The sequence below is a fragment of the Vombatus ursinus genome, unplaced genomic scaffold (genome assembly GCF_900497805.2).
Source record: "Vombatus ursinus unplaced genomic scaffold, bare-nosed wombat genome assembly UNPS02014786.1, whole genome shotgun sequence".
NCBI classification, from domain to species: domain Eukaryota; kingdom Metazoa; phylum Chordata; class Mammalia; order Diprotodontia; family Vombatidae; genus Vombatus; species Vombatus ursinus.
The window spans coordinates 43,376,156-43,393,497 of NW_020954564.1; the positions used below are offsets into that span (position 1 = coordinate 43,376,156).

Sequence of the window (17,342 nt, forward strand, 5' to 3'; positions counted from 1 at the left end):
TACCTTCTAAGGTCTTTTTGGTCTTTTGGAATCTAGAATTTGATGTTCTAAGATTCCTGCTAGCTTTAACTTTTGACATTCCTGCATTCTATTCTCTCAGTTGCTCTCCTTCTAGCTCTAATATTCTTTTTTCTTTCAGTATTTTAAGGTTCTTTTCATCTCTAATATTCTATGCCCTATGTTCTAGCATTTTCTATTCCAAGATCTCTTTCAATTCTAAGATTCCATCCTGTAAAATTAGCTTCTTTTTAAAACCAGAATCAAACATTTCCTGAGGAGTAAGTAGAAGGTGTTACTTCCTTTCTTTCTCTCATCCCAAACCTTAGAGGTAAAGTGGGCTTGTTCTTCTAACAAGTCTTCATCATACATACCATCTACAAAGTTCCAGAGCAGGTGTGATTTCAATGTTTTGGTACAAAAACCAAGCTTCCCAGAGTATACCCACTGAGCAGCACCACCCCAAATCTATAGTTCTGAAATGTAAAAATAGAAAATTGACTCGCTTTGCAGAAATGGGGCCAACTAATCCAAAACACTAAGTGAACTCATTGAGACACATGCATATATATTAGGGATTGCAGATTTGCATACTCCTACTTGATTCTCCCAAATAATTTTCCATTATGATAGAGGGTGATATAAAATGGCTCTCAGTTCTTGAAGAGGCCACAGAAACCCTGAGATTTCTTTTCCTTGGGCTGTCTCCTCCATGGCTATCATCCCCAGGAGTCAGTGGTCTTGACAGTATGAATTCATGCCCACTGTCTTCATATGCGGTATTCCATAAAGTAAGAAGGATGGCCTTTGTCACAGAAGGTACATAGTCCATCCACTGATGAACTGAAAAAGAAGGGCTGGGGTCACAGACAGTTGTACATAGGGCATTCACTTTTGGAAGCGTGGAACTCGGGGAAATGGGAAATAAACAGGTGAGAGCATTTAGCAAAAGAAAGACTTGGCATTCCACATTTCACCAGCAGTCACATGCTTATGGGGTGGGGAGCCCTCATCAGCCCTGACATTCTCTATGAGTTTCTTCTTCCATACCAAAGTGCCATCCCTCAAGACTGAGGATGTCTGTAGTGGGTAAATTTATTGGCAGTGTTATTTCGGGGAAGGAAAGACCCATTTGGCGGCTGGGTGAGAGGGAGCCTTTCTTGGGAAGAACTGCTGTTGGGAGGCCTGCCAGAGGAGGTGCCTTTGCTATAGAGTAGACGTTTCTCATCCAGCAGGGTCAGGTGGTATTCACACAGGTCGACCAAAGAGGCAACTTGCTCTTGCAGTGATGAATGCTTGAACCTTCTCTGGGCCAGGAAGAAGAATGCTTCCACAAAGGCTTGCAAACACATACCTGGGGGACAAAAACAGTTGACATTAGGTGGAGAGAATCCAGAGCTTCCTTCCAGGCTGGGGGTTCAACATCCAAAGCTCCCATCAATCAGGAAAAAAATATTATTGCTTTTAATAATGATAATATTACCCTATAGTTACCTAGTGCTTCGTATACATTATTTTTTTTTCTGGAACTGGATGAGAGGCAGCATGATGAAAGAAAAAGAGCACTGGACTTGGAGGCTGCAAGACTTAGGTATGAACTGTCACTCTGACAATTACTAGATGAGTGGCCATGGGCAAGTCACGTAATTTCTTTAAGTCTTGGTTTCCTCATCTGCCAAATGAGGATGTGATTCAATTCAACAAACATTTATTAAACAACTATTATGTTCAAGATTTTAAAAAATTATATAGTCTTTGTTCTCAAAGAACTTGCCATCGACTGGACACAGGGAAGATGACATATACACAGATGAGTATTACACAAAGTAGGATGTGATGGAGGCAAAGAAAACATCCAGATAAGGGGCTCAAGGAACATTGGATGAGGGAGTGAACATGTTTAGTGGAGTGGCTCAGGGAAGATTTCATGAAGGATGTGGTGCCCAAGGTTGGCCCTGAAAGAAGTCTTCTAAAAGGTAGAGATAAGGAAGGAACGAGCTTCAGGCTTGGGGCCTAAAGGCAGTGAGGCAGCAGAGAGCATGCTGAGTTCGGAAAAACTGCTTATAGACCAGTTTAGTGGCAATGTAGTGTGTGAAGGGGAATGATGCAAAATAAGGCTAAGAAGGAAAGGTGGAGCCAGTTGACAGAGGATATCAAATGTCCGGGGAAGGCATGGGTATCTTATCCCATAAGCAAAGGTAAACTACAAATTTTTGAGCCGCTGAGTGACATCATCAGCCCTGACCACAGGGAAGGTCATTAGGCCAGCTCTGTGAAGGATAGGTTGGAGAAAAGAGAAGGTGGAAGCAGGGAGCCCAGTTAAAAAATTATTACAATAATTATAATAATACAATAATAAACATTATTACAATAACACAATGTACAGCACAGGATTGTAAAATGCTTTAGAAATGTGAGTTATTATTCATCTTCACAATACTCCTATGAGCTAAGCTGATTGTTAGCCCAATTTTCCAGATTTTGACAAATTTTTACAAATTATTTTACAGCCTATGAGAGCACAATGGATTTGGAATCAAAACACTTGGGTTTGAGTCCCAGATCTGCTACCTAGAAGCTGTGTGCAGACCCTGGAAGTGAGAATACCAATAATGGCATCTAGACATTAATAATGGATACTAAGAATAACTAAAAATGAAAATATTAATAATAACTCCCATTCCTATAATGCTGTAAATGTTAGTGCTTTCCTCAAACTATCCCCATGAAATAGGTAGTGTGTTACTATCTCCTTTTTACAGGTGAGGAAATTGAGGGTCAGAAAGGTGATATAATTTGCCCATGGTCACACAGTTTGTATTAGACCTGAGCCTTGAACTCACCAGATCTTTTGATTCCCAGTCTAGTACTCATTTCATGAAACTGCCTACTCTCTGAAAGGCTCGTTGTGAGAAAAACCACTTAAGTTATTTGTCCTAGGTTATCCAGTTAGTAAAAATGGCAGACCTGAGATTCCAACTCAGGCTTCCTGACTCCAAGTCCAATCCAATTATACCACAAAAATGAGCCTATTAAAAGCTAAGCAATTGATGTCACTGTCAAAAACAAAGCCTTCTCTCTATCTAAAATTCTCCACTGAGGCATGAAAGTTTATGTTTTCTCCCAGTGAAAGTGGAAGGGAAATCTTTTCTAGGCAAGTATCAGATTTTGTCAGCCCTCTCAGAGAAAAATGGCACCAAAGCCAGAATGGAATTTCACACAGCATTTTAGACAAGATTGGCTCATAGCGGTTGGGGAGGATAAGATGTTTTGAATCAGGGTCTTTGTTTTGGATATGTCCCTCTAGGAGAAGTCAATCATTCTACTCCTGTAACCCTAGTCAGGAGTTGGCTGGCTTTATAAATACTATATTATTTATATGTTCTGGGATCTATCTGATCAATTATTTTTTCCACATAAACCCTCCTCTCAGCCCTTTGGGTTGGGCAAACACACTGCTATTTATTTCTCTTTCCCCCCTCTCCCCACCCCATCCAATTCAAATTAAGCAGAGTTTTTGTTTTCAGTTCACTTCAGAGCTCTCCCCCAAGTTACTTGCTCAGTTTGTAGTTTTCAGGAAAAGTTGTGAAAAGAAAACAACTTCCACTAAACAAACAAACAAATAAAACCAAAACTCCCCAAACTCTGGACAGATGTAGAGAAGGAGGATGGTTTACATGATCTATAAGATTTTCTCCAGCTCTGACATTCTCAGATTGAATTATGCTAAGACATGTCTACAAAAGTATCAGGCATAAGGGATTGAGGCAACCATCTGAACAGAATCCTGAAAAGGATCTTAAAACAGAGAATGCTGTAATACAGAACATAGAATGGTAGCTCTTAGGAAAACCTTAGTATATAGAAATGTTGGAATACATAATATAGGACATGGCATGTTAGAACTGAAACAGACTTTAGAATGCTAAAATATAGAATAAAGAATGTTAGAAAAGAAAACAGAATGGCATAGCTAGAAGAGACCTTAGATATTTATGCTATACTCTTACTTGGTAGATGAGGAAATTCAATACCAGAGAGGTGAAATTATTTGCCACAGGTCACATAGTTAGTTTGTACTACTCATGCCCCAAACCCTTCTATTGAAGGGAAAGGGCCTCTCTATAATAAGTGACTTCATTTCACCATCACCACCACCATCAACTTACCACCAACTTTCTCCCACATGATGTAGTGGAAAGACTTAGCATCTGGAGTTAAAGTACCAGGTTTCAAATTCTAGCTTATTACCTGTGTGACTGAGGCAAATCAGTTAACTTCTCTGGGATTTTGTTTCCTCTTCTGTAAATGACGTTAGGCTAAATGACCTTAGAGGGCCTTTCTGACTCTAAGCCTATGATCATCATTGCCATAACTCACACATACAGTGTTTTATGGTGATAAAGCAAGACTGGAACTCCCATTTACATAGTGATTTGCTCCCCACAGCAACCTTGGGAGGCAAACAGTGCAAGCATTTTTAATCTTCATTTTACAAATGAGCAAACTGAGGTTCAGAAAGATTAAGGGACTTACTTGCCTAACTTGATGAGTGGAACATATGTTCCTTCTGAATGTCATGCTCATTCTCTATACAGAATTTGTCTCACCCGCAATTTTCTTGTACGACTACAGTGAAAGATGGTGTTCAAAGTAATCTGAAGGGCAAGTGACTGACACATTTGATAAACAGGATAGGGTCAGTGATATGCTGGAGTATTCACAAGCTGCTTCAGTGGGGTGGAGCAGGCAAGAAAAGAAAGAATTGGCCCCATAACTGCTGATTCTAAAAGGCTGTAAAATCTAGTTGATGAGAGATAATCCTGGCCTCAGAAAGGCAAATGGCAAGAAGTCTAACTCTTGCCAGTATGCACTGAGTCTCAGATAAGCAAATCTTCTTTAGTTGGAAAGGGCTTGGGAAGGGAATGGAGGTGGGGGAGAAGTAAAGAGGTAAAATGCCTTTTAAATAATCTGGTCTATAAGGTCTCTAGTAGTAGTGTGAATCATTATAGGAAATCACTTTATCACAATAGGAAAAGTCCCAATTTGTTTTAGATTTAAATTTCTAATGTCCCTACATCCCTAATAAATGGGAGGGTATGTGATATAGTAAGAGGAGTGCTTAGCAGGAATCTAGAAGCCACTAGTTCTAGTCCTGGCTTCACTGTTTACCAGCTTGGTGACCATGGGCAAGTTAAGAGAATGACACTCAGAATCCTAAGGAGACCTTAGTTCTGGCCCCAGTTCTAACACTGACTTGGTATGTGATGTTGGGCAAATTCCTTAACTCTACTGGGCTGAGATTTCTCCAGATGAAGAGTGAGGGGTGGGGGTTGTTGAATTAGACCAGGGGTGGGGAACCTGCAGCCTTGAGGCCACATGTGGTCCTCTAGGTCCTCAAGTGTAGCCCTTTGACTAAAATCCAAACTTCATAGAACAAATCCGTTTAATACAAGGATGTGTTCTATAAAAGTTGGACTCAGTCAAAAGGTTGCACCTAAGGACCTAGAAGGCCACGTGTGGCCTTGAGGCTGCAGGTTCCCCACCCCTGAACTAGATAATCTCTAAGGTCTAGGACTTGTATGATTGTGAGGAGTTATACTTACCCCATCCAACTCACTGCAGTGTCTTGATGATGAAATGAGAAAATGGACAAAGCACTTTGTAAACAAAAAAGCTCCAAAGGGGAGCTATGACAATGAGGATGATCTTCATAATAACAGCTCCAATTTCTATAGCTTTAAGGTTTACAAAGAGATTCCTTATAACAACCTTGGCAGGTAATAGTACAAGCATTATTTTCTAGGTAAGGAAGCTAAAAGCTCAGAGAGGTAAAGCAAGTTGTTCATTATTACCCAGCTAGTAAGTAGAAGAGCCTGGAGGCAAATCCAGGACTCCTGACTGTGGGTTCACTTTGTACTCTGTCACATAATCTGTTTTGTCATTTGCTTACTTTAATGTCTTAATACATTCTAACCATAAATATTATTATATATATCTGTGTCTACATCGATAAATCTAGGACCCTGAGACCATAGGATTTCCCTTTTTTGTCTCCTCTCATAATAGTTTAACTTCCACAGAGGTCCTAATCTCTGGCATGGGGGAGGAACGCAGCATCTCCTCCATTTTTGGCAAGTCCTATTGCTCAGGGCAAGGACAGGACTCTAGTATGAGGGGCTTTTTTTCCTTTTCTTCTCTTCCTGCCAACAACAGTCCAGTGCTGAGAGATTTAGGAATTGATCACGGTGACAGGAGTCCAAGGTCAGTCAAGGTGAAGCCTGAGCCTGTACACTGCACAAGTCAACGTACATACAGACACCAGAATCCTCTCACTTCAATGTCACAAGAAAAACATGTTTGGAGCAGAAAAAAAGATACAGAAGGGTAAGATCAGAGACATAACTTGGAATCCTGGTATCAGGGGTAAAATCAGTCGGTGGAAAGATTCTAGCCTGTGACCCCACTGGAATTAGTGGGGAAGGAAGGTGGGCCCTTGGAGAAAGGATCTGATCACAGATGAAGCTGTGGGGAAGGGGGGTTGATCTGTCCTATTCTCTCTTTTTTCCCAAATTTTGTTGCCCTGAAACCTTGCTCCCTGTATACTCTCTCCCAAGGCCTACCCTTCCCCATCAATCCTCACAAGGCAAGTGGAGAACCAGCAAGAATGTGGATGACAAGTCTCTGAATTACAGTGGGGAGAAAGCAACTCCCTTCCCCCATATCAGTGCCCAAGTAAAGCCTCAGCTACTCAACCCTAGTTATGACTCTGAGGAGGAAGAAGTCTTTTTTAAAGAATTTAGGTCACATGAAGCAGGGAAAAAGAAGGTACAAGAGCATCAGAAGTAGTAGTAGAAATGGGAGTAATTGCCTATGGGGCCTCTTTTTAGAAGATGATCAGATGAGATAATGTATGTAATGTGCTCTGTGATCCTTAAAGTGCTATAATTTATCTCTTTTTTTTTTGTTATGAAATCTATTTCATGATGTAGGGTAGGTAGGTCCAAATAATCTCGAAGGCCTCTTGCAATTCTAAAATTCTGTTTACTTTGTTTTCTAAGATCCTTTTAGAGCTGTCAAATTCTATGCACACCCGAGAAAGTGTGTATGCTGTGAGGCTAAAATCTTTCAGACCTGAATTCTTGTCTGTTCCTTTACTTCTACTGCTAATTATGATCTCCTTAAATCCATATGAAGTACCATAGCAGAAATGGATCAATTTGCAAGTGGATCTAACTCAATTGCAAAGAGGCAAATGGGACCCACCCAAATACAGAGAAAGGTTTGACCCAGTGCTTAAAATTTAGTAAGACTAAATTAAAGATACATTTCCTGAATTTAAAAAGAATGAGTTCAAAGACAATTTGATTTTTAAAAAATTATCACTTGAGGTTGAACGACCACTCTGAGCCTCAGTTTCCTAATCTATAAAATGAGGATAATAATATTTGTCCTGCCCACCTCAGGGTTTTTGTGAGGATCAACTGTGTTTATGAATATGAAGGCTTTATAACCATCATGTGCCATTAGTATCTTTTGGCTACACTGTTTTTTACTGGCAAGTTAAAATGTCTCATTTAAAAAGAAGTCTGAGTATTAATGCTAGCATTTTTGTACTTGGAAATCCTGCCTAAATTTAATGCTGAATTAAGGACCAAGGGTCCTACTGCACAGTTATATAATGCCAGCCAGAAGGAATACCTGGTCTGTTCACTTTAACTTGCCATCCTCCTGAAAACCAATAATGCCTAAGACTTTGTTCCTAATCATTCCTCACTCCTAGAATGCCTCTCCCTCCTGTGATATCACCTACTGACAGTATACCCATCCTTTAAAGCCCAGGTCAAATGCCATCTTCTCCATGAAGCATTCTGTTGATTTCCCCCAGCCAATAGTGATCACTTCCTCACCTAATTTCATAATACTTTATGTTCCTTGAGTGTACTTATATTCTAATTTATTTTAAACATCTATACATATATTCTACTACTACTCCCAGAGTGTAAGATTTTGGGAGGGCAGGGCCTGGACCTTATTCATGATTTTATCTCCAATGGTGATGAACAAATTGTTTGCACACAGAAAATGCTTAATAACCATATGAACTTGACTATATGAAATTGACTATCTTCACTTGGACTTAACCAGTCACAATTCACACCAAATAAGCTGCTGGGTATTTTTTATTAATCACATTTTATTGCTTCACTTTATGGTTTTCATCACAATCATTTCTATGACTTAAAAAAATGCTTCCTTTTCTTATAATAAAGAGTAACAATTAAGCAAACCCATTCGATACCATGACCATATCTGCTAATGTATACACAATTCTTTCCTAGCAGTCCTCTGGCTTTCTGCTAGAAAGAGTATGTGTTTCATTATTTGTTCTCCAGCAGTTTTATTGTTTCAAAAAATTATTCAGAGTTTGACTTCCTTTTAGTGATCTTTTCATTTATATTGTTGTAGTCACTGTGAATATTATTCTTTTGGTTATGCTTGTTTGCTCCACATAAATTTTTATATATCTTCCCAGGTTCCTCTGATTCCTTGTAGTTGTCATTTCTAACTGTACATAATATTCCATTAATATTCACATATCATAGTTTTCTGAGAGATTCCCCAGTTTTTGGACACCTGCTCTACTTCTAGGTCTTTGCTATTACAAGGAATGTTGTGGAATATGGGACCTTTGTCTTTGACCTCCTTGAAGTATATACCCAATGAAATTTCTGAGATAAAGGGTATGAACAGTTTAATCACTTTTCTTGCATATTCACAACTCAAACCACAACCCAGTGGATTAGGATGCCATCAACACTGATGCTGCAACCTCCCCAACATTGACCATTCCTGTTTGTTTGTTTTTTTAAATCTTTGCCAATTTGCACAGTGTGAGATGAAGCCTCAAGAGTGATTTTTATTTGTTATTTCTCTTACTGTAAGTGATTTGCAACACATGTTTAAATAGTTATTTGTAGTTTGTAATTTTTCTTTTGAAGACTATTCATATCCTTTGACCACTTATCTATTGGGAAACAGCTCTTGGTGGTATATATTTGTGTCATTTCTACATATATGGATATATATAAACATATACACATATATATCAGATATTTGATACATACCATATATATGTATGTAAATACATGCATACATATCTATATACATCATTGACACAACACACTGACACAAGTATACACACACATACATCTTAGATATCAGACTTGTGTCAGTTTCATATCTATATCTATATGATACCAGACTTGTGTTGGTTTTATGTGTATATATATGTATATAGATATAGATACATGTCTATATATATATATCATTGACACAAGTCTGGTATCCAAGATGTGTGTGTGTGTGTGTGTGTGTACATATATATATACATACATATCATACTATATCAGATAGATGCTTGGAGAGAGATATATGGTCTGATAGCCAATGTATATCTGTCTATATCTAATCTATTTCTATATCTATGTCTAATCTATATATCTTAGATATATTGTTGACATAAACTTTTTTTCCCACTTTACAGTTTCTCTTCTTTATTTTATTCATGAAAAGGCTTTTTGATTTTATATGATGTTAGGCATTTCTCTAAACTGAATTTGGGATTACTGAAATTGCTGGAAAAAAGATTACATTTCCAGTCTGGAGTACAATTTCTCCTCCATCAAGCCTAGTGCATTCTAAATGACTCCACAGCTCACCGAGATGTGCTGGGTCACAGGAGGGCAGTGGCTGCTAGTCCGGTTCCTCATTCTATTAGTCATCTTGAGTTACAGTAGCAGGGACGTGGCCCATTCCAGGCTCTAATTCTTCTCTCTTTTCTCTCAGAAAGTTATATTTGTGCTGAGTACTTAATGAAAAACAAAAACAAAAACAAAAACTTTGGAGTGCTTGTTCAAAAATCAAAGCAATAGCTATTATGGGGTTTCTCTGTAGAAACAGGAGAGTTCAAAGCCAAATCATTGTAGACAGCCAGGAAAATTATTCCATACTGAATATTAAATTTTTTTTCACTGGAAAACATCTGGTTTCCTTTAGTATTAAATATATGCATAGTAGTAGTATGGCTAAAAGATTACTAGTCTGGGAGACAAGAGAGCTGGATTATAGTTGTGGCTCTGCTACTGACTGACTTGCTATGTGACTGTGGGCACATTCCATCTTCTTTCTGAGTCTCAGTCTCCTGTGTGAAATGAAGGAATGGTGGTGGACCAGTTATTTCCTAAACTCCCCGTCAATTTTTTTATATTATATGTTCTAAATTTCTTTTTTTTTTAATGTGGCCTCGATTGACTATAAAGAATATCCTTAAATAAATCTCATTTGGATACATAAAAACAAAATTATGTGTTCTGTCTTAGTGGTGGGGAGGAAAGAGCATTAGAGGGATTCAGGAGACCTGGACTTTAGTCCCGGTGTTGCATTAAAGTAGTTGTATGACCTTAAATAAGTCACTTCACCTCTTTAGACTTCAGTGTCCTCTTCCGTAAAATATGGGGTTTGATGGGAATGATCTAAGGTCCCTTCCACGTCTAAAATTCTAATCAAATAGAAACTGCATTTGAGGCTATTAATAAGCCAAGCTAGAATGGCTACTTGCCAATTCACTATCCTGTTCTTCCTTCCCTCTTTCCATCATGTATCTTTCCTGTCATTTCGTTTACCTAGAATAGGTGTTTCTATCCCATGAAATTCTAAATGCAGAAAGATAACACTTTTTCTGTTCAGAATCATTGGTAGAATATATAGTTGAAATATCTTGAATGGAATTTGCTTGTGGATTCCTATCTGTGCAATGAAATGTCCCCTAGAACAATACATAACTATTATACAGATTCTGACATGTTAGTTATAAGAGCACCTCTGTCTGCTATGCTTTAGCTTACCTTCACTTTCTTGTTTTAACTGCCTTTATTGGAGCTTCAAAGAATATAAAGCCACCAGGCTAGGGAAATGATTTCACTAAAGAGCTCACAGAAGTATATATGATCTGGGCATTTTCTAGACAAATTACTAAAGAAGGATCAATTAATAAAATCCTAGAGATGGAAGAGAAATGAAGAAGGCATCTAATCCTGCCCCCTTTCTCATAGTTGGCCTGCCCTAACACCATACCAAGAAGATAATCCTAAAGGTCACTTCCAGCCCTTACATTCTATGGCTTTATAAGAAGGATACTTACTGTTTCAAAGATCTTTTTATGATACAGTCCACTGCTTTTTGTGGCAATAAAGAAAAAAATACCGCTTGCATAATGTAACATTTCTCACCCAGAAACATTAAATAACATTCTATATTATTTTAAGATGACATGGAAATGTGCTATTGTTGTTCACTAAAAAAAATGGGCTGAAATCTTCCCTACTCCCTTACTATGAGGCAGAAAAAAAAAGCCAGTCCTGCCACTGTTCTCTGCTGCATAAGCATTTTGGGAACATACATTTCATACATTCATTATATTTAAACCATTATGGCAACAAGAAATTGCTATCACCTTTGTTCTTGGCTGGATGGAGAAATTAACAAGTGTCAGGGCTCAGACGTGAGTAGGGCTTGTAGAAAGATCATTACTCAAGGAAGCCTGCACTACCAAACTAACAAACATAATCAGGGAAACGGACAACTATTTCATCATTTCATTAAGTGAGATGCCATGCAGCTGGCTAGAACAGGATAGAGGAACACTGAGGTGAGGCTGGCCAAAAGGTCTGGCTAGCTACCCATTAAGGCTCATGCTCAGTTCTCCCAGTACACAGACACAAATTGCTTAGACCAATTCTGATTCACTGTCTGGGAAGACAGGATTATGATAAAGTCACTGCCCAATATAACAGCCTCATGATAGTCTTATTTTCTTGAATGTGATTAATGGTTCAAGAAATACCTGTCTAGGCTTAATAGGCATTTTATACCACATGAAGAGAAAGGTGATCTCTCTTATTAGAATAACCCATTTGTTGCACTGTGAATGAGAAACCAAGGGGATGTAGGAAAAAATATCAATAATAATAATTTCTTTTTTTTAAAATAGTGACTTCAAGTTTATGAAGAATCAATCTTCCAAGTTCTAAGGTAACTTTGAGGGGACCAAAAACCCTAAGAGGCAGGTGGTAAAAGTGTTATAACCATTTCATATATGAAGAAACTGAAGCTTAAGAAGTACAACGACTTACTTACCAAGGGTCACTACTAAGTATTGCATCCAAAGCCACATAAAGAATGTTTTCTTTGGAGATGGCTTCCAATTTACAAATGCTAAATGGATTTTTGTTTTGTTTTGTTTTTGGAAAATTGGGCCATTCTAAAGGTTGTCTCAACTCCAGGAATTCCTCTCCTTCATCTTGGTATTCCAGACTCTTGAGCTAGATGACCTCTGAGTTCTCTTTCTTTCAGTTCTAATTCCTGTGTGTAACACGATTCCCTTCTACAAAATCCCCAACAAGTGACTATATCGCTTTTAATGGAAGAGGTCTCAAATGATAGGAAAATCAATAGCAACAACTTATATCAACATAGGACTTTTAGGTTAACCATTTCAGGAGGGAGGCAATTTCTTTATTAGTCAACTTTAATTGTTAGAAAGTTTTCTATATACTAAACCAGAATCTCAGTTTCCCTGTAATTTGGGATCACAAGTCTGAGAGTTGGAAGGAATCTCAGAAATTATCTAGTATATCTACTTCCTTATTTTTACAAATGAAGAAATTGAGCCCCAGAGTAAAGTGATTTGACCAAGGTCACTCCTAGTAAAACTGGGATTTTAACTTGAGGGGCCAGGTACAGAGCAGGTATGAGAAGTGAGGGCTATCCCATTCGGGCCAGAGGAGCAGTTAGGGGGTGGACCTGGGTTCTACAATGTTGAGGTACGGGGTACAGGATAGAAGGCTCCAGGGATCTCATGGAAGAAAACAGGAGAGAACATGGAAAGAGGTTCTGGATTTGAGTTCTGGCTTTGCTATTTACCAGGTATGTGATACTAGGCAAGCCATATCCTCTTCTCTGAGCCTCAGTTTTCTCACATATAAAATGAAGGACTTGACATCAACAACTGTCTACTGAATATTACCTCTTGGATGCCCAATTAGCATTTCAAATTCAATTAGTCCAAAATGGAACCTACCCCTCTGTCCTCCAGATTTCCCTTTAGATTAAGGATTCCAGCTTCCTCCCAGTCCCCCAGAGAGCTATTTCTTATACTGAACAGCAATGAAGATGGGGAAAATTTCAGCAAAATTAACTGACATATTGAAAAAAGTCTAACATACACAGTGTTCCTCACTCCAAATCCTCTACCTCTGCAAAGATTGGGAAGTACTGTCATAGTGTTATAGATGCTATACGCTCTTAATAAATATTTGTTGGATTAGAGTAGATCAGTCTTCCCTGTGAGGTAGGTATTCAAGTGGATATCTGGGGTTATGAGTGACGTTGAGGTGTATCCCCTGAAAAAATTTGGTGGTGGGGTTAAATAAGTCTGTTATAATCAAGGCCATAGGCAGTGTTCCAACATTGTTATTAGAAGTTTTTGCACTTAGCTGTCTAATAATGGATTAATTTCCCAAGTTTTTAGATAGGGGCTCCAGTAGAGAGAAATAAAATGAGCCTTGATAATCCAAAACTTACGTGCTGTTTCTGGACACACATCTAACACTTCTGCCTGACATTATTTCATGGTTTCAAGTCTCATGCCTACCCCCAACCCTTCCCCATATTGCTCCAGTCTTTCAAAAATCCCTCCCTAGAATTGCTATGATCCAAGTAGCACTGAGAATCATGTAGGAGGCCCCTAAATTGACTGGAGATCCAACTCCAGGGATATCTATAGGTGGTACACTAAGGTGTCAATTGCCAATAAGCATGCTTATCTTTTCCTCAAGAAGACATACTGAATGTCATGCTCTTCAAGGTAAGTCTGTCACTAAGTGAGATGATGGGAGGCAGATCAGTGTCAGGAATAACAGAGCAGTAGGTTTCAACTTGACTTACATTAAAAAAAATGTCACTTTAGAGCACAAATTAGAGAGAAGAAAAATTTTCCTTTATGCTACGTTTTATTTTTGTCACTTTGTCAGTGAGAAATTACAGCCCTGAGGGGCACTCAAGCTGCAGAGAATTACCTAAAACATTAACATGCAAATTGCTTTCTTTAGAAAAGGTAATTTTATTAATGCAGGAAAATATTTCTTTCACTCTATATATGTCCAACACTGGGGCTATCCAGGGACCAGTTAATGTCATCCCAAATAGAAATTTCATGATGGCTCTGAAACTGTCAGTACTGTTTATTTTTTTTCCCTTGAGTTTAGATGGGACTAGAATCTAATAGCAGTGAAAGTACAGTCATAGAAGCACAGAATGTGAACACTGGAAGGGGCTTTAGAATATAGAATCTTAGCACTATAAGGGTTCTTAGAACATAGATTAAGGTAGCTGAATAGTACCATACAATTTAGAAATATAGTTGTTTCTGTTCAGTTATTTTCAGTAGTATCAGATTCTTTGTGACTCCTTTTCGGGTTTTCTTGGCAAAGACCCTGAATGGTTTGCCATTTCTTTCTCCAGCTCATTTTTACAGATGCTGAGACAAACAGGGTTAAGTGACTTGCCCAGGGTCACACAGCTAGTAAGTAGCTGAGGCCAGATTTGAACTCAGATTTTCCTGGTTCCAGATCTATCCACTGTGTCCCCTAAATGCCCATTAGACTTTGTTAGAAGTCAATTTAATTCAATATGTATTTATTAAGTGCCTACTCTGTGCACTGTTGTTCAGTTGTGTTCAACTCTCCATGACCCTACTCTGGTGTGAGAGCTTACTAAGCCTTTTTCAGGGCTCTCTGCCACCTTTGGTATCCATCTGTCACTCAACTTTCACTTGTGGTTCCAAGAAGCTGTAGCATACATAGCTGCCATACCCTGGTAAAACTGTCTTGGCAGATGGGATAAACCAGGTTGAGGGTAATTGACAGGCCTCAAACCTGTCAGTGAATTAGGGAGATGTCTACCCCAAGTATGTGAAGATTTCCCCCAGCAGAATGGTTGGATGAATAATTTATTCCAATGGCCACGAAGGCAGCTGAAGCAGGTGTTGTGGAGCATTTAGAATTTGGTTAGACAATGAAGACACCAAGGTAATCCACTGCATCCCAGACGTCTTGACTTTTGTCTTGCCACTGGACTTTGATGACTCTGGAAGAGAGAGTGAGGCTGACAACTTTGTGCAACTATGCCTCACTTAAATCCAATTCATGTGCAAGTCAAGACATCACCCTGTGATGTCACTGATCCTCTTCAAAAAGGAAGGACAAACAACAACTTTGTGCACTATACTTTGCTAGGCACTAGGTCTATAAAGACAAAAATGAAAGTGTCTAGTTTCAAGGGGCTTCCATTCTACTAGGCAGATACAACATGTAAATAAATAAACAAACAAAAAAATAAGCACATGGTAATTTGAGGAGGGAGACAATACTAACAATTGAGAGAATTGAGAAAGGCAGTGGGGGTGGAAGGAAGGTCAGAAGGAGGTAGAAGTTGGATCTTGAGTGGAATCTTGGAGGAAACTAGGAATCCTAAGATTCTAAAAGACAAAGTTAAAGTGGAAGTAAATTCCAGACTTGGGAGACTACCTATGCAAAGGCATCAAGATGGAAAATGGATTGTCAGGTTCTGAGATAAGCTAGAAAGTTAGTTTGGCTGGAATGTAGAGGAAGTGAAGGAGATTAATATGAAATGTCTGGAAAGGTAAGTGGGAGGTGGATAGTAGAGGGTGGATAGTAGAGGGCTTTAAATGCCAAGCTGTTTCTTTCTCTGGTATTATTTGACATACTACTAAAATATTACTTATGGCACTACAATGAAAGAAATTTAGAAATAAACATTCACAAAAAGAAGATAAATTATTCATATTTGCAGAAAATATGATGACTTTACTTGGAAAACCCTAGAGAATCAATGAAGGCACTTACTAACTGAGAAAATTAATAGCTTCAGCATAGTAACAGGATCAAAAACATGAAACAATCTTTAGAAATATGAAAGAAGAACTAAATAATTGGAAATATTTCAATGTTCACAAATGTGCCATACAAATATAATAAAAATGAACATAATATCATATTTAATGCTGCATTAAAATTCCAAGGTGTTGATTTATAGTACCAGACCAAAACAACACAAATTTTTGAAAAGGAAGAAAAGGTTAAAAATTCCAAGGGAAATATTGGGGGGAAAGAGTAATGAAGCAGGCAGGATTACTAGATTTCAAAATATATTATGAAGCATTAATTATTCAAACTATTTCAGACTAGTTGAAAAATAGGAAAGTGGGTCAGTAGAATAGACTAGATAAGCAAGATGTAAACCAAACACACACACACACAACACACATATACAAATATACAAAGTAATTTTGGGGTGATGAAACACTAGCAATGGTAGCGGGGACCTCCTATAAAAGATAGTATTTGAGCTGAACTTTAAAGAGAACTATGGATTCTAAGAGGTAGAGCTAAGAAGGAAGTGCATTCCAGGTATGGAGTACTTCCTGCCAATGCAGAGGCATGGAAATAGGAGATATAATGTCTTGTGTGAAAAACAACAAAAAAGACAGCTTGGCTAAACTTACAAGTTCATGAAGACAATAATGTATAACAAGGTCAGAAACATAGGCTTAAATCAGGTTGTGAAGGGATTAAAATGCCATAAGAAGGGCTTGTATTTGATCCTAGCAGTAATATGGAGTTACTGCAGTAAACTGAGCAGGGGAATGACATGGTTAGATCTGTGTTTTAAGAATACTATGTTGCCAAAGATGTTGTGGAGGTAAAAATGACAAGACTTGGCAACTGGTTGGATTTGTGAGGTGAGGGAGAGTGAGGAATTATGGATCATGCTGATGTAGCAGACTTGGGAAACTTAGAGGATGATCTAGGTTTTGACAGAAATAAGGAATTTGGGAAGAGGAATGGGATTGGGGGAAAGATAAGAAGTTCTATTTTGGGCATATTGTGTTTTAAAGGTCTACAAGATCCATTTTGAAATGTCCAATAGGCATTTAATGATGTGAAACAAGAGCTCAGGAGAGAGACTAGGGCTGGATAAGAACCCTTGAGAGCTGATGAAGTCATTAAATGGGTGTAGACAGAGAAACCCAGGACAGAGCTTTGGGGTATAACCACACTTAGGGGGCAGAATATGGATGTTGATCAAGCAAAGAAGACTGAGGAGGATACAAGTAGGAGGAGAAACAGGAGAGTGATGTCACAAAAACTCAAAGAGGAGAGTGTATATAGGAGAGAATCAAATGCAATGGCTTATGGTAGTGC

At 38.4% G+C, this 17,342-nt stretch overlaps 1 protein-coding gene across 1 annotated transcript in view; it reads right to left on the bottom strand.

Annotated features, from left to right (window-relative positions):
- Positions 1–548: 548 nt before the first annotated feature.
- LOC114047399 (tubulin polyglutamylase TTLL11-like) overlaps positions 549–17,342 on the bottom strand; it is a 237,933-nt gene continuing 221,139 nt past the window's right edge. The window contains exon 15 of the mRNA XM_027868228.1: positions 549–1,351. Within this exon, the coding sequence (XP_027724029.1) occupies positions 1,062–1,351 (290 nt within the window). The 3' untranslated portion in view covers positions 549–1,061. The remainder of the gene's footprint in view (positions 1,352–17,342) is intronic.